The sequence below is a fragment of the Sceloporus undulatus genome, chromosome 4, assembly GCF_019175285.1.
Source record: "Sceloporus undulatus isolate JIND9_A2432 ecotype Alabama chromosome 4, SceUnd_v1.1, whole genome shotgun sequence".
NCBI classification, from domain to species: domain Eukaryota; kingdom Metazoa; phylum Chordata; class Lepidosauria; order Squamata; family Phrynosomatidae; genus Sceloporus; species Sceloporus undulatus.
Genome location: NC_056525.1, coordinates 166,532,773 through 166,551,181, shown reverse-complemented (window position 1 = coordinate 166,551,181; position 18,409 = coordinate 166,532,773). Strand labels below are relative to the sequence as shown.

Sequence of the window (18,409 nt, the reverse complement as noted above, 5' to 3'; positions counted from 1 at the left end):
CTACATTTTTTGCTTGCTAGTTCTCCTTTTCATCCACCATAGTGTTTGTTCACCAGCCTCTCCAAGATGGAACAGTGTAAAAGCCTTAGTTCCTTCCTTAAGTGTTTTTTTCTCTTCCCCCCTACTCTTTCTTTTCTTTCCTCCCTCAACCTCCCTTTTAAATGGACTTTCTCTTCTTCCACCTTAATGTTCATTTAGTCTTCTCATCTCTAAATTCTCCTCACCATCCTTATAAGTCATCTTTCAGGCTTGCCATATTCTAGTTCCTCAAATCCAGACAGCTATATTTGCAAAGTATGCACATTATTTCCTCTTCATCCAAATCATGTGGGTCATTAAAGGGTTGACCAGCATACACACACACCACAAATTTCTCACTTTGAAGCACTCTTTTGGAATTGCTTTATAGAGAAGAAAAGGAAAATTAGGTTTTCTTAGACTCAGCACTTAATGTCGGGGTGTACAGCCTGCAAACCATAGTGTTTTGTGCTAGGCCAGGATTCCTTTTGTTTCCCTGCCTTTTTTCTTTTCTTACAGAATTCCTATACATTTAACATTGCAGGAGATGCATGTATTCAATGGATTTAGTTTTTACAAGAACGGAGAGTCCACAAATTTAAAATCTTAAAATCACCCTGCTGCACACCCAATGTGCCAAAATCCTCTCTGCAAATGAGACATTGATGCTGATCAGACTCAGGGTTAGGATTGTGGTAAGAATTACTGACTTAATGCTGGAATAGTGCTCTGATTTGAAAGGTTCACTTTGAAAATGTTAACAAAATCACAGTATATAGTTGTAGAAATGACAAAATGAAATAATGTTTCTCAGCTTTTTCTCTGAGGAAAGAATGGATTTCTCTTTACAGAAGTGTATGTGAGCATCATTTGCCTCTGAACTGCTGATATCTTCCTCTGGTTTTATTGTAGCCCATTTTAGCTACAGTCCTGCTGGCAATCACAGTCTGAGTTTGCTATTTAAATGGTTGTTTAATGGCTCATCATTGATTGTCTGATAAGTGGGGGAATGTGTGTCCTTGAATGTGAATTTGGGCAAGGAGCTGGGAATGACATCTGTCCTGCTGAAGAAATGGGGGAGATCCATGTTTGAATCTGCCTGTGAATGTGTGTGTTTACCTTCTAGAGTGGGAGTCTTTGTTTTTAAGCAGATGCTTAAAACACCTTGCACTGGTGTTCATTCTGACAATTCTCACCTAGAGCTTATTATTATCATGAAACAGATTTTTCGCCTCACACCAGCAGCTCTGGAAGTCTCAAGAAACAGCATTAAAAAAATGCAACAACTAAAATGTGCCAGTTTTCCCAGCAGTTCTGTGCTTTAGAGGACTGTCCTCTCTTATACTGTGTTCCCTTCCATAGAGAATAATTTTCACATAGCACTGTAGCTCAAGTTGATTGCATTTCCACTGTAATGACCTATTGCAGATGGAACTTCCTGACTCTCACGTTACTAGCATACATGTGCCATACACACACACACACACACACAGGGAGAGGGAGAGGCATGGTTAGGGATGTTTGCTTTAACTGTGGCAGAATGGGGGGGGGGAATGACATCCACCCACTAATAAATCTGAAATCCATTTACTACTGTTTCTGGCATACTCAGACACGAAGCTCTTCTCTGTCTTCTGTTGTGGAATGAACCAGCTAGATCACATTCAATTGTTCCAATGACTGCAGAACACAATTGTTTGCCACCTCACCTTGGCCCAGAACTTTGCAAAGAACTTAGGTTGGGATGGGCAATCCATGGTCCTATAGCTGCATTTAGTCCTCGGCCTAATTTAAAAGTCCTTTCCAAACAACCAGTTCATATCTTGGGTGCTGGATGGGGAGGCGAGGGAGAGGGAGAGGGAGAAATAACCGGGTGGGAAGGGGAGAGAGAGAGATGGTAGCATAATCTATTGTTAGCATATTGATCCCAATCTACTACACCCAAGGGGAAAAATGATGGGGATCATAGTGGTGCTCTGCACAACAAAAGATGGTTTAACTGCAGCACCTTTTCCCCCTTGATGACAATTTGTGTGCGTGTGTGATTTTGTATGGTTCTATGGTTGTATGATCATAGTTGGTTTGTGTGTGCATGTGTGTTTGAAAAGAAAGAAGAAAATAAAATCTGCCCAGAGTAACACTGCACATGGAAGCTGGTGCAGGAGCAAGGGCCATTTTAAGTAAAGGGGGAAATGCTTTTTTGAGAAATTCTGTCTTGCGGTAATGTGGGGAGGTTGTGGTTCTAAACCCCAACTGGGATGTAATCTGTTCTAAATGAAACAATGGGCCTGAACAGACAGGCCAAAATAAAGCTACTTCGGGTCACTTTGGAGGTATTCTGTTTAAATGATGCATGTGTCCTAAGAGTCCAGAAACTGTTCCAAAGCCTAAGGACTGGAGCACAGCTTTGGTGCAGCTTCTGGCCTCTTAATATCCATGTATCATTTAAACAGCATACCTCCAAAGTGACCCGAAGCAGCTTTAATTTGGCCTGTCTGTTTGGGCCCAATGTTAGTTATCTGTAGTATACTAACAACAGCCTGAGAGTAACAAACCACTGCATGTGTTTTCCAGCTTGTAACTGCTGCCTTGCTTGACATAATCCTTAGTGCAGACAGCAGGAGTAGCAAGACATTGTTTGCAACCTTGATTAAGGCTTATCCCACTTTCCACCACTTTGGCCTTCCAGAGTTACAACTCCCATCAACCCCAGCCAACATGGCCCACAGCTACTGCTGATGGGAAAGGTAACCTCACAACATCTGGAGGTCATGGCCCTCCTGGTTTAGAAATTAGATTTTTAGAAAAGGCAAAGGATGCCCTTTTGATTTGGATACACACATGTAAATCACACTCACAGGGACACAGTCTAGCATTATGCTTTCTCTCTCCCTCCCCCACCCACTCACTGGCCACAAATGCCTATCCAGACAGCAAATGTTGCCAAACGTGTTTCAAACTGCAGCTGTTCTGGAAGTACATTGAGATCAATTGTGAGATTACAATATCCTCTTCTACATCCTTCCTAAAGGAAATAAATGTAAACTGTTACGGTTGGTTTAATACAACGGCTAGAAAAGAACAGCAGTATCCTAGGCTGGGCTGGGCTGGGGGGGGGGGGAGCAGCTCAAACAGCAATCCTTGCTGTGAAAATAAAGATTTATACAAATACCCTCAGGCTTCCTATTTCAGATGTGAAATGTGAAGACTTGATTTCATTGTGCATTTCTTGATGGGAGATAAGAACAGCCAAGCTTAGACACAGAATCTGGAAACAGTTGCTTTTGTGGAAGATAACTCCCAAAATCCCCCAGCCAGCATGGGGGGATTCTGGGTCTTCTCCTCTAAAATAGCTGAACTTTTAAGCTCTGTGCACACGTCACAGACTGAGGATCAGGACATTTCGAAAACTGGCTTAACCAGTTTGTTAATAACCTTTCAGTTGGAGGTGGGGCTGGATGGTGCAAGGGTCAGGCTGGTTTTCCAAAGCAGAGTCTGACACTGTCATCTTATATGTTATTTATTCATTTAATTTCCATCCTGCCTTTCTCTCAACATAGAGAGATGGGCTCCACAGCACAGATTAAAATAAAATCCAGCTAAAAACCAATGTGATCTACAATTAAATATGTGTATGTGTGTATGTGCCTTCAAGTTGCCTTATGGGGCAATGGAAAAAACCCAATGTTGGCACCAGTAAGACTACTAAGGGAAAGGCATCCCACACGCCTGGTGCCAGAGCAGAGAAGATCCTCTTCTATATCTTCTTCCACTGATAGGACACAGAGAAGAACTCCTCTAGCAGACTTCAGCCCTCGGGTAGGTATATCTATATACCTACAAATACAGAGGTCCCAGAGAGCCAGCGTGGCAAAATGGTTTGAGTGTTCAATGGCAACTCTGGAGGCCAGGGTTCAATTTCCAGCTCAGCCATTAAACCCACTGGGTGGCCTTGGGCAAGTCATATGCTCTCAGCCTCAAGGGAAGGCATGGCAAACCTCCTCTGAACAAACCTGCCAAGAAAACCACATGATAGGTCCCTCTTAGGGTTGCCATCAATTGGAAATGAATTGAAAGCACACAACAACAAACAGAGGTACCAAACTATTTGGGACTTTAAATGTCATCACCAAGTACCTTGAAATAATACTGGACATGAACTGGGAGGCAGTGTAACTCCTTTAAGAATGATATTATGGAGTAGGAAATTCTGCTGCTGCATTATGCAGTCTGTAGTTTCTGAGTGAAGCACAGCCTCATGTAGAGTGCATTATAGTATGGGGAGGCTACAGGTAGATGTACCACTGTGGTTAAGTGATCTCACTTCCAGAAAGGCAATCCAGAGTTGGCCCCAAGCATTCCAAGGTCCAATCTGCACTGCAGAAATAATGCAGTCTGATACCACTTTAACTGCCATGGATCAGTGCTAGGGAATCTTGGGATTTGTAGTTTATTGCAGCACCAAAGCTCTCTGACAGAGAAAGCTAAATATCTCACAGAACTACAAAACCCAGAATTCCACATCATTGAGTCATGACAATTAAAGCAGTCTCAAACTACAGCCAGCCTGCATGGATAACAAAAACATGGGATCCCAAGTCCCATTACCATCAATGGATGCTAACATACGCATGGCCACCTCAGCTCTGCTGTGTGCATGCACCACCATTGATGATAATGGAGCGGGGCCATCCATGGATGCTTCAATCTGTGGATGGCTAGCCCACCAATACTGAGGGCTGACTGTACATTATTTCTGCAGTGCAGATTAGACCCAAGAGTCCACCAAGCTATGTTCCTGTTCCTTCAAAGAGAGTGCAACCCCTTTCAGGACAGACTTTTAGTTAGTTCCTGGACCAAAAAATAATCACTCCAGAGACACCCCCCCCCCTCTTATCAGGATTCAGTCTCAGTCTTCTGGCTCTTATCCAGCCCATTACAGCATACAGGCACTGGTCCAGCACTTGCACAACCCAAGCCAAATCTAAAGACAAGGAGAAATGGAGCTGGGTGTTATCAGCATACTGAGAGCACTTCATTCTAAAATTCCTAATAAGATCTCCTGGCCTATCATATAAATATTGAAGATCATGGGAGATAAAATGGAGTCCTGCTACAGCTTAATGGCCATGGGGCTGAACAGGAATTCTAGTACAGTGAAGGCCATCTAGGTAGTGTTTATAACTGCTCTTGCTCAAATAAATATACAGGTATTGAAGGTGTCACAAGACTCTTTATTGTTTTCACTAAGTGAGAACATCTTTTTAATCAATCATTTACCAAGGTCTTTTAGCAGTTAAGCTACAGGATGAACTGACTCAGTGCAATCCAACATATGCAATGAGATGATAACTTTATTGTGGTTGTGTGCCTTCAAGTCACTTCCGATTTGTGATGACCCTAAGGTGAACCTATCACGAGGTTTTCTTGGCAAGATTTGTTCAGAGGAGTGCCTCCGCTTCTTCTGAGGCTGAGAGAGAGGGACTTGCCCGAGGTCACTCAGTGGGATTCCATGGCAGAGCAGGGTCTCTAGGGTTGTAGTGCAATGCTCAAACCACTATCAAACAGGCTCTCCATGACTTTGTTAGGCCAAGTGAAAGGCACAGAATACATTACACAAGCTTCCAAAGCTCACTGGAACTCTTCATTAGGCAAAGATGTTAGAAGTCATACAGGAGAAGTAATGTCAGAAACTCAGAGCCTTCATCTTGTTTGAAATGTTTATTTCACTTGATGTTTATGGTGGCCTTAGAGGATGTTCATGCAGATATTCAACACTGTAAACTTAGTACAGAACTGGGCAGTACTCCACTTGCTGTCAATTCCCAGAATTCTTCACCCATGGTTAGGGCTGCTGGGAGTTGTCATCCAATAACATCTGGAGACCACAGTTCTCACTTCTGCCCTGAAATCTGAAACCAAGACATTCAGGCCAGTTTCAATTTTATGGATGTCTTCTCCAAAGTAGGCCCTATTAAGTTAAATTGGACTTCTTTGTTATTATGTGCCTTCAACTCAATCACAATTTATAATGATACTACCCTAGGTTTTCTAGACAAGACTTATTTGGAGGTGGTTTGCCTCTGAGGCTATGAGGGCGTGATTTGTCCAAGGCCACCCATAGCTAAGGAGAGTTTTGAACTCCAATCTCTCAGACTCCTAGTCCTGCACTAACACCAGTACACCACACTGGCTCAATGGAACTTCTGGATAATTATGGATGGCTGAGCCATCATGGCATAATGGCCTGAGTTTCGGACTGAGACTCTGGAGACCAGGTTTTGGATCCATGTTTGGCAAGTCACACACTCTCAGGCTTTGGCAAACCCTATGATAGCTTTGCCTTAGGACTGCCATAAGCCTGAAACAACTTGAAGGTACACGAAAACAACAACAACAACAAAAATCATGGATGGGATGGAAGCCAAAGCTTTTATGGTCTACAGCCAATGCTTTCATACCAGACTCCTCTCTTTTTCCAGTATGAACTGAGAATGGGTTCCCTTGGATGCCATAGGTATGACTTCTGGGCATTCCTGGGTAGGGCAGCCCTAAAGTTTAGGGTGCCAGTACAGTTGTGATGTTGGCCCCCCTGACCAATGTGCCATGAGCAGAAGTGGTTCCTGAGCAAAATGACAAGATTGGCACAGAGATTAACAGAGCAACTAAAGATGGGGGTGTTTTGTGGGGTTCCTCAGTGCAAATCTCCTGTTAATGTTGTGGGCCTTCATGAACAGGATTGGCCTGCTCATGGGTCTATCTTTGGAAATCAAGGCCTAGAGCCTAAGGTTGCCCATGATCCTTGGCACACTACTGAGGATCTGTGCCCCTCCCTGGCCACAAAAAACTCAATGGAACTTTGTTGTTGTTGTTAATTGCCTTTGAGTGGACTTCAGTTCATGATAACCCTGTAGATGAGACAACTCCAAGCCCCGCTGTCCTCAAATGCTCTGCACTGTTTCTTCAGGTTCTTGGCCATAGCTTCCTTGACTGAGTCTATCCATTTGGTATAGGGCCTACCTCTTTTCCTCCTACCCTTTACTTTTCAAGGCATTATTGTCTTTTCTAGTGAGTCCTGCCTTCTCATGATGTGGCCAAAGTACAATCGCCTTATCTTAGTTTCCAGGGACCTAATTGTTCATCTTTTTTGGCTATCCGTGGTATCTTTACCACTCTCCTGCAGCACATCCCAAATGGCTGGGTCATGGAAACCCACTGGGTGACCTTGGTCAAGTCACACTCTCTGGCAAACCCCCTCTGCTCAAGAAACATGCCAAGAAAACCCTATGATAGGTTTGTCTTAGGGTCACCATAGGTCCAAAACCACTTGGAGGCACCCATCAAAAACAACCTGTTCTTTCATAGCTGCCATTAAGAGCAAACATGAGAGTAGGCAGGGCTTTATACTTCCTGAAGGGACCTCCTCTTGCCTCCCTCAACCCACTCTTTTTCCACAAGACTTGGGAGGGGGGCACAAGGCACCACAAAATGTAGGCCATTCAAGGAAGAATGACCAAAAACTAAATGCTGAAACACACTCAAGAGAAATAATAATAATAATAATAATAATAATAATAATAATAATAATAATGTGAAGTCGAAGGCTTTCATGGCCAGCATCCATAGGTTTTTGTGGGTTTTTCGGGCTATGTGTCCATGTTCTAGAAGACTTTCTTCCTGACGTTTCGCCAGCATCTGTGGCTGGCATCTTCAGAGAATGCTGGCTTGGGAGTGAGTGGTGCACACACACTCGCACACAAGTATTGTGTGACCCTGGGTTAGGAGAAGTGATTTCCATGTTAATCTGTGTATTGTTCTGTTGTTGAGTGGCAGGGCCTTAGGGTGGGATAGTGTCTGTTTAATTAGAAAGCCATGCTTCGTAGTGATGCTCAGAGCGGAGGGGGTTTTGGAACTCCTCCTGGATGGAAGGTGGAAATCATAGAATCACAGAGTTGGAAGAGACCGCAAGGGCCATCCAGTCCATCCCCATTCTGCCATGCAGGAAATCTCAGTCAAAGCATCCCTGACAGATGGCCATCCAGCCTCTGTTTAAAGGCCTCCAAGGAAGGAGACTCCACAACACTCCGTGGGAGTGTGTTCCACTGTCGGACAGCCCTTACTGCCAGGAAGTTCTTCCTAATGTTGAGGTGGAATCTCTTTTCCTGGAGCTTGCATCCATTGTTCCAGGTCCTGTTCTCTGGAGCAGCGGAAAACAAGCTTGCTTCCTCCTCTATATGACATCCCTTCAAGTATTTAAACAGGGCGATCATATCACCTCTCATGGTTTCCAGACCCTTCACCATGTTAGTGGAGGACAGGTCCTGGAAAAGGAGGGCCCTGAAGGAGGAGGGGAGGGCAGGAATGGCGCAGAGAGGGAGGGAGGGAAGCAGTTCTTCCTCTTCTTGCCTGCAGGGGGCGCCAGGGGGCCGCTGAGGCTGAGCAGCAGCACTACTAAGAGGAGGAGGAGGAGGAGGAGCAGGTGCTGCTGCTGTTGCAGCCTGGCTGCCTGGCTGCCTGGCTGCTGCGCGGCTACCTTTCCTTCGGGGAGCGGAGGCGGGCCAGAGGAGGCGGAGGCGGAGGCTGGCCTTGCAGGTTGAGGGCCAAGCGGAGGCAGCGGGAAGCGCAGGAGCTCCAAGGCGAACTCCAGGGAGAAGGCTGCCTTTCCCTCCCCAGCGCCCAGGGAAGGAGGCAGGCCAGGAGCAGAGCCCCATGTGGAGGAAGAGGCGGCGGCGGAGGAGGAAGGAGCCTTTCTGGGGGGTCTCCCCGCTGGCCAAGGGGAGGCTGCTGGGGGCCTTGGCTGAGGCAGGGGCGCCAGGGGAGGAGGCCGAGGGGGAGCCGTAGGGAAGGCAGGCAGGCAGGCAGGCAGGCAGGCAGGCGCCCCTTCCCTCCCTCCGTGTCTGTGTCTCTCTGCCCGACTGGGGCTGCTGCTGCTGGCCATGTGAGCCCTCCGCCTTCCTTTGCTCCCGCCTTGGCTCCAGCTCCCCCGGCCGGGCGCCCGCTTTGATGGCCATGGACCGGCGTCGAGACGAAGGGGGCGGCCAGGAGGAGGAGGAGGAGGAGGGCCGTCCCCTGCCGGAGGAGAACGGGGCTCTGCCCCCCGGAGAGGCAGACCCCGAGGCCCCCCGCCAGCCCCCCGGACCCTCCGCCGCCACCGCCGCCGAGGCCTCGGAGATCCAGCGCCTGCCGGCCCCGGGCCCCTCCTCGGGCCCCTCCTCCTCCTCGGGCTGCAGCCCTCTGCTGCTGGACTACGACGGCTCGGTGCTGCCGCTGCTGGGGGGCCTGGGCGGAGGGCACCAGAGGACCCTCATCCTGCTCACCTGGATCCCGGCCCTCTTCATCGGCTTCAGCCAGTTCTCCGACAGCTTCCTCCTGGGGCAGCCCCTCTCCTGGTGCAGCAGCGCCGGCGGCTCCGAGCAGCAGCAGCACCAGCAGCAGCACCACTCCCAGGGCCCTGGCAACTGGACCGGCAGCCCATGGCCCGGACCCCGCGGGGCACTGGCCCCCAGCCATCCGCCGCCGCCGCCTCCCGTGCCCCGCAACCAGAGCAGCTACAGCCGCGGGATGCAGGCCGCCCCCGAGCTCCCGACCCCCGAGAGCAGGAACCAGAGCGCCTACTGCGAGTGCAGCCACAGGTTCCACCGCATCACCTCCGGCCTCCGGGAGAACGTCGTCAGCAAGGTAAGGCAACCCCCCCCAGCCCTCCTCGCTTGCTTTCCTCCTGCCTTCCCTTTCTTTCTTTTCTCCGTCCTTCATCGCTTCCTTCCTCCCTCCCTCCCTCTCTTTCTTTCTTCGTCCCTCTCTCCCACCCTGTCCTCCTTCCTTCCTTCCTTCCACTTCCTTCCTTTGACTCTTTCTCTCTTCCTTTCCTCCTTCCTTTCATTTCCTCCTCCTCTCCTTTCCTCCTTCCTCTCTTCCTTCATTCCTCCTTCTCTCCAACCCTCCCCCTCCCTTTCTTTTTCTCCTCCCTCCCTCCCTCTGTTTCTTTGTAGTCTCTCCCTCTGTCTTCCTTCTTTTTTCCTTCCTTCCTTCCTCATCCATTCTTCATCCCTTACTTTCTTCCTTCCTTTTCTTCTTTTTTCCTTCCTTCCTTCCTCACTTGTTTCCTTCCTTCCTCTTTTCCTTCCTTCCTTCCTCCCTCCCTCACTGTCTTTCTTCATTGCTCCCTCCCTCTTTCTTTATCCCTTCCTCTCTTCCTTCCTTCCTTTGTCTCTTTTTCCCTTCCTTGCTTCCCTATTCCTTCCTCTTCCTTTCTTCGTCTCATCCTCTCTTCCACCCCTCCTTTATCCCTTCCTTCCTTCCTCTCTTTCTTTCTTTGTCGCTCCCTCCCCCTCCCTCCGGCCTCCCTTCCCTCCTTAGTCTTTCTTTCTTTCTTTCTTTCCTTCTTTCCTTCTTTCACCAAACTGGCCCACAATTGACTGCTGGGATTTCCAGCGCGGGAAGAAAAGAGGCCCCCAGAGGAAGAGGGCAGCCTCCTCCTCAGTCTTGTGCCTCTGAGGGAATGTCAGGAGGCCTCCCTTGCCCTCCCAGCTTCTCCTGCAGTATTTCCCTTTTCCCTACAGCTCTTCAAGGTACAGGAGTCCTCTCCCATTTTTATTCCCCTGCAAGAGCCACGATTTCCAGACCTTCTCCTGGTCTGATCCTGAATTGGGCCTTGTGGGCCTGCAGACCCCAAAATCTCTCACCAAAAGGTCCCTCTGTCTCTGTGTCTAACAAAGGCTGCTGCCACACTGCAGAAAGAAAGCCCTTTGACACCACTTTAATTGCCGTGGCTCAGTGCTGTGGGACCTTGGGATTTGTAGATTAGTAGTGCTCCAGAGCTCTCTCACACAACTTCAAATCCCAGAATTCCATAGCACCAAGTTCAAGTGGTGTCAAGCCACTTTATATCTGCAGTGCCCCTGCACTGCCATGTCAGCCCTAGTTTGCATGCTTCTGCATTTCTGTGGTGCTTGTGAAGGAGTGACGTGTAAATATTGTGTTACAGTATTTACATCCCACCATTCAGACCTAAACACACCACTGCTGGCCTGATTTCAAAAGTTAAACATTACTTGGATGGGAGATCATCAGGGAATCTCCAGCTAGGATTAGGCAAGAATCCTGCTTGAAGCCCTGCAAAGGCTGCTCCTGGTTATTAGGGTGGATGTTCTGATTCATTTCTGTGTAGGCACAAGGGCCTACACAGGGCTTCTTGTGCCATAACCATTTGCACAGAGACCTCTCAAATGCACCAGATCTTGTCTGGTTTCAAAACCAAAGCTAGATCAGTCCTTGGTCCTTGGCCTGAAACCCTGGAGAGATGCTGCCAGTCATTGTTGACCATAGCAGCCTAGATGGATCACTCTGTTGTCATTTGCCATCAAGTGTGATTTATGGTGACCTAATGAATGAGAGACGTCTATCAGTGCCCTGCTCAGGTCTTGCAGACTCAGGGTTATGGCTTCCTTAATTGAATCAGTTCACAGGTAGTGTGGTCTTCCCCTTTTCATAGTGCCTTCACTAATGAGATATCAAAAGTATGGCAGCCTCAGTGTAACCATCTTAGCTTATAGGGAGAATTCGTGCCTGGTTTGCTCCTATGATTATATATTCATATTTTTAGCAGTCCATGGCATCTGTAGAATTATCCTCCAGCATCACATTTCAGTGATGGAGAATTGGTCTGACTCAAGAGAAGTCAGCTTCCTATCTTCCAGCTACATAGGAATTGTAATAAAGATTGGGAAGAAGGTTCTGGGGGCATCCATGTGGCAGCTCAAACATCTCAACTGACTTGGGATAATAATGGGAAAGTTCATCTGAGCAGATGCAAGATACATTTCTCTGAGTGCCGTTCATCTCCTTCCATTCAGAATTAAGGTCCTCTGATAGGTTCACCTTAGGATTGGAAATGACTTGAAGGCACACAACACACACATACACACAACACCCCATATGAAGGTGCTTAATGGTGATGGCTGAGTTGTATACATTATTCAAGTGAATTCCAAAGGCATTTCTTTGAACAGAGAAGACGGTATTGGCTAAGAGTCAATCTGGAGGGTCTGACATCTGCATTCAAACATTATTGTTTATTAATTAAAATATTCACAATTTACCCCACATCCATAGATACAGTATTTTTTTTAAAAAAAAAACCCACATTTTTAGTCTACCAGGATTGTTGTGTTCAGTGATGTCATGTGCAGACATCCCAGCATGGCTTCTCTACTTACTAGAGAATACAACTTTCTGTTGTATTAAGGTTCTTGTTATGTTTTCAGTCCATGAAGTACACTGTAAGTGTTAAGAGTAATTTTATATGTACTTCCTAGTGAGCCAGTATTTGATATTAACTCAAGAGGTTACAAAAGACTGATTTAGTTCTCCTTTCTGGCCCAGACCAACAATACCTGACCAGTGTTGGATGAGTATTTATCCCTGGGTTTAGAAGGTGCCTATATGATATTGTGTTACAATATTTACATCCCACCATTCAGACCTAAACACACCACCTCTGGCCTGATTTCAAAACTTAAACATTACTTGGATGGGAGATCATCAGGGAATCTCCAAGTAGGATTAGGAAAGATGCTGTGAAACTTTATCTACTTATTGGATGTGAGTTTCTAGGTATGACTTACAGTGTGTGCATTTATTAGTCATAAGCTATGTCTATTTACCTACATGTGTGAGTATTCAATAATGAACTTCCTCTGACTAATGAAGCATGCTTGTCATGTTACTGTTTGTCAAAAGGAGGTAAGATGTCACAAGATGAGCTTAAAACACAAGGAAAATACAATGTACAGTCTTGATCTCAATCATACTAGGGAGTTGTCCCCATTGAGAGAAGAGGACTTACTTATTTTCCTTAGGAATATCCTGTAAAACAATTATTTTCTATGAACAGTGATAAGAAAACACTAACCTTGTCAGCTGATCCTGGTCTGGTGTGTTAAGGGTGCTAGGATGCTACACTATTCTGCTTTGTTCTAAAATCAACTAGTTGCCAATTGCAGTCTAAGATGGTAGTTTAATTTTTAAATAATGTTAAACCATTGTTTGTTTGTTCATTAATTAAAATATTTGTACACTTGTACATTAGGGCAATGTACAAGCAAGAATAAGATAATAATTATCGTGCAAGTACAATTAAATTTAGTATTCTCTATACCATGTTTGTGTTCATTAACTCCTGTCCTTAGACACAGCTCTGAAAAGGAGATTGCTAAATTTAATTGTATTTGCATGATAATTATTATCTTATCTTTGCTTGTACATTGCCCTGATGTACAAGTATACAAATATTTTAATTAATAAACGAACAAACAATGGTTTAACGTTATATGAAAATGAAACCACCATCTTTGACCGCAAGTGGCAACTAGTTGATTTTAGAACAAAGCAAAATAGTGTAGCATCCTTGCTACCCAAAGAAACGGTGGTGATGGGGGACTGGGGAGTCCCCACCAACTGTCAGCAATACATTAGTTATTGCAAGAGGATTGGGTAACCTTTGAATCATTTGCATCGATGTATACCAGTACTAACTGGGGAGGGCTCCAGGGTTTGGTTGAATTTAAAAAGTTTTATTTAGAAAAATGCCGAGTGCAAACACACACACATACACACAAGATAGCAGTTCAGACACAGCATACAGAGCTAATCAAAATGGAAATATGGAAAGGGGATAGTGGAGTTTTAGGAGTTTTCAAAGGGGTTATAATCACCTGCCCAATCGGAAGACTGCGGAAAGCTGGAGTGCCTCAGGCTGGGAGGTCTAGGGGTGACACAGAACATACTCAGAGTGCTGGGCTATGGGCCATCTGTGTGCGCAGAGGTTAGGTTTTGAAACCATATTTATACTTTAAGACTAGCCCTAGGCGATAGGATATCTTGCAGCAAAGGTCGAATGACTTGTCCCAGGAATCAACAATGGGATTCAGGTCTGGCTGATGGCTTTAATTCTAGTGTGACAAAAACAGTGATTGGATTGGGATATCTCTTAAGATGGAGAAGTTTGGCTGGGGCCCAACAGGGGATAGGCAGGGAGAGATTGGCTTACTGTTCTGGGTGCAAGAGATCCTTTGTCTCACATTTCAAGAGGAAGTGCAGATTACTTGAGGGAAAGGTGGAGCACTTTAGATTTGATGGTTTTGTTTACCTGGATATGCACATGCTTCGGGGAAAACGATCCTTTTTTCCCCTGGGAATCTGACCTCGTGTACCTGAAAGGTTATTGACCTCTCAAAAACATTCTATCTCCAGATATGAGATATAAAAATACGAGGACCCCAACATACAGTATGGCATATGGGAGTGCTTAATGATGTGGAGCTTTCATTTCTGTTTTCAACTATCCATGGCATCTTAATATGGCTGAACTGGACGTTATGGTTAGTGTGGACTATTGTTTAATGAAACTAGCCAACACCAGCCATGAAAAATGATCTTGGCTTGTTTTCACTAAACCATAATTAACACTGACCACAATTTCCTGGTTAGGATAGCAAGAAACCATAGTTAGTTGAAAATGGAAGCAAACACATCCAGTCTATTTGTGATTCAGAGTTACACATTAACTAGGATAATAGCTCTTAAGAGATTTGAGAGTAGTTTTTTTCTTCTGATGTATGCACTTGTTTCTTTTGCCCTCCTATAGCCTCTAATTAAACATGTTGCACAGTACGCAATTATATTAGTTTCATACCACTATCATTGTCTTGGCTCCACTCTCAGGAATCCTGGAATTTTTAGTTCTTTGAGATACTTAGAATGATCTCCCAGAGGATCTAGTGCTGTATTTCAAGAGTGGGCACTAGAGAATACTAATTCCCTTAGCAGAGTGTAAATCCCAGGATTTCAGAGGATGGAGCCATGGCATGGAACTATAGTGTTTGAAGGGATTACAGGAGCAATCTAATGCAACCTCTTGCCAGTTCAGGAACATACTATAGAACTACAGCACTCCTGAGAGATGCCCATTCAACATCTGTTTAAAGACCCCTAAGGAAGGAGAATCCATCATCCTCTGAAATAGTCTGTACTACTGTCAAACAGATAGTATACTGAAGTTATCTTCCTAATGTTTAGGTGAACTATATTTTCTTGGAATGTGAATCCACTGGTTCATTTTCTTCCTCTCCACGGCAGCAGAAAACAAGCTCACGCCACCTTCCATATGATATCCCTTCAAATGTTTAAAGATAGCAGTCATGTCACCTCTCAGTCTTCTGTTCTCCAAGCTAAACATACCCAATTTTACAGGCTGTTCCTCATAGGGCTTGAAATCAAAGCTGCAGTGGAATCAAAGTGCTATAACCATGCAATGTGGATGCAAGATTCCTCAAACAGTACAAAAATCAGTTTGCATATGCTATTTTTCTCTTGAAAAGTCTTTTACCCTCGGAATAAGGTGTTGTTGTGTGGCTTTAAGTCATTTCTGACATATGGCAACCCTATCATAGGGTTTTCTTGGCAACATTTGTTCAGAGGGAGGTTTGCCTTTTCTTCCTTCTGAGGCCAAGAGAGAGAGACTTACCCAGGGTCATCCAATGGTTTCCATGTCTGAGCCCTGTTCAAACCCTGTTCTTCAGAGTCATAATCCAGTGCTCCCTTCACTCCAGTGCTCAAACCACTGTACCACACTGGCTCCCAAGGTATTATTTGTCTTTATATTAAATACAGGATATGGGGTTCACCCAGGCAACCAGCTGGCAGTGCATAAAACACTCTGTGCAGAGCCATTACACTTACAGTGTGAATCTGTGTAATGTATGTTTAGTCAGATGTAGAGTGACCAGATGGTATCCAGATTATCCAAAGGGGGATAAAGGCACTGCAAAATGTAGGATTTTCAAGAAAAATATGAGGCATTACCAAATAAAAGCTAAAAACATTCATATAAATGTAAATTCATGCTTGTTGGTCATGCTCAAAATGGAGGACATTTTGGAATTCTTCCTGGACCAGGTTAAAATGTAGGACGCATCCTGGAAAAGGAGGATGTCTGGTCACCCTGAGTTAGACATAGATTCTGTTAAGCTCAGTGGGACTTACTGTGAAGTAAGTGTGCATCAGCTTGTATTGCCCCACCCTTTATGAGCAACCTTGAATTCTTATCATTCTTTCTAACACTGAGGTTGGGTGGTGCCATGCTTATCAGTATGGAAACAAAAGGGTGTTAGCTCAAAACAACATAACAGATTCTGCATCGTCATAGAATTTCACAGGTATGTTTTGTTCTGTGAATAATTTTTTTAAAAAACAAGATTGAGAAATAGGCCAGCCACCCCCACTCCCCTCATATTGAGTGATTTCCATGCCTTATAGAATATTGAGAACAGTTGAGAGATGGAAAGTGGAAGGTATCATTTGAAGGGTGGTAGAAATCTAGGGGAGGGAGCTTGTCTTCTTGAGGCTGCAAGGGTATATCATATGTTGGAAGACAAGACTAGGATCAGAGAAATGTATGTTAGGCCTAAGACTTAATGTTTTCAAGAAAGGGGAAAGGACACTGTTCTTTTTCCCCTGCTCTTCAGAAACCTCACTTCTCTGCAATACATTGGTTAGGTTTCTGATATCCAGTTTTGAATACTAGCATTTTTAGCACTATATAGCACAGCAGAAGATGTTTTTGGAAAGTTGGGAAAGGGGACAGGGTGACAACAAATGTTGCTAGGTTTTCAAAATAGCAGTAGGGGACAGTTGAAATCCATGGCATGCAGAGTTGACAATCAGGAAGTAGCTGTTAACAAGCTTGCATTCCACCTAAATAGCCAATGAAAGTGTTTATTTTAGTTAGCCTAGCCATGTATTTCTCTGTAAAATTAACATATTATCCACACTTATAAATTATACAATGCACACATTTATGTCTTTATAAAGGGTGCACACCCTGACATATTGTTGTTGCGTACCTTCATGGTGACCCTAAAATTAACCTATCATGAGATTATCTTGGCCCCATGATTTATTCAGAGGAGGTTTGCCATTGCCTTCCTTTAAGGCTGAGAGCATGTGACATGCCCAAGGTCATCCAGTGGGTTTCATAATCAGGTGGGGAATTGAACCCTAGTCTCCAGAGTTGCATTCCAACTACTGTACTACGCCTATAGGTTGTTGGGCTTTATTTTGCTTTCCAGCCCTCAAATAGGAGGCATCCTTATAGTAAGGGACACCTGCCAACTCCATAAGAGGTAAGGTAAGTTTTCTGGCCCTCAAATAAGGGACATTCCTTATAATAAGGGATACCTGACAACCCTACAGACAGCTCCCCTACACCCAGGCATGGCTAATTATTGTTAAACATGACAGTGCCTTGCAATATTTTGTTGTAGATTTGTTCTTATTTTTTTCTAATGGTTTATATCCAATTATTAGAAATGGGAATTTCATAAATCAACAGTTGTATAAGCTCTGTTGATCCATTAGGTTTACATTAGTTGGAACTAATGATTGAAAGCTAACACTGTTTCTGATTAAGTTGATATAGTGTATGAGATTAGAGTTTATCTTTGGAGATGAGCCTTTCACCCTAATGATGGCATGGAGGACACTCTTCTATTACACTGTCTTTCCAGTGTCACTCTAGTAAACAAGTGCAGTGTAAAATGAAACTGTTACATCATGGTTGTAGTTCCCCGAATCCCAAACCCCCAAAGCTCAGCAAAATTGATTTCTCCTGGAGATTCTGTGTTTGGACTCCCTGTGCTGTGAATTAGGCAGGCAGAAATTGAGTGACTACATACTTGCTTTTTCTTGCCACCTGTGCTGGCTACTGGCATCCTGTTAATGCTTTCTTTGAAAATAAATGGGAATGACGATGATGCATCAAGCAACATATCCTGAAATACATTGTAGCCATCAGAACTTCAAAGGTTACAATGCTATGGTTGGTCTGACAGTAAAAATTCTTAATAAAATATGGAAAATGTGAAAATACTATGGGTGAAGGGATTTTCTTCAAAAGGAATATAATCTCTGGAACCATGTCCTATTCCCCACGAGCTCCTTTAAGCAATTGTGTCGAGGGAGGCATTTTGTTCATACCCTAAAGGATGGTTATTGAGTCTTGGACATTTTGCAGTTTTAGTCAATTGCCTCTTCTGCTTTATCTCAAGTATGTACGGATTTAACCAACCCTTGTAAACCATTTTCTAACCCTGATATCAAACTTTGATTTGAACCATGATTTTTAAGGGAAAGGAATTTGGAATTCAATCAGGAGATAAAAGGAAGGAGCATGCCTATCTGTAGCTCATGCCCAATATTTGAAATGAAGAATCTTAAGTTTATGTATCACTTATGAAAGATGCACAGGGATTTATTACAGTAGTGTGTACCCATCAAAAATGAAATAATTATATTCAGTTGCTGACACAGCAAATGCTTCTATTAAAGGTGAGGA

At 44.6% G+C, this 18,409-nt stretch overlaps 1 protein-coding gene across 2 annotated transcripts in view; it reads left to right on the top strand.

Annotated features, from left to right (window-relative positions):
- The first annotated feature begins 8,557 nt into the window (after positions 1–8,557).
- Positions 8,558–18,409, top strand: part of SLC22A23 (solute carrier family 22 member 23) — a 135,540-nt gene continuing 125,688 nt past the window's right edge. For both annotated transcript variants that reach the window (XM_042461551.1, XM_042461550.1), the window contains exon 1: positions 8,558–9,696. In XM_042461551.1, the coding sequence (XP_042317485.1) occupies positions 9,022–9,696 (675 nt within the window). In that variant the 5' untranslated portion in view covers positions 8,558–9,021. The remainder of the gene's footprint in view (positions 9,697–18,409) is intronic.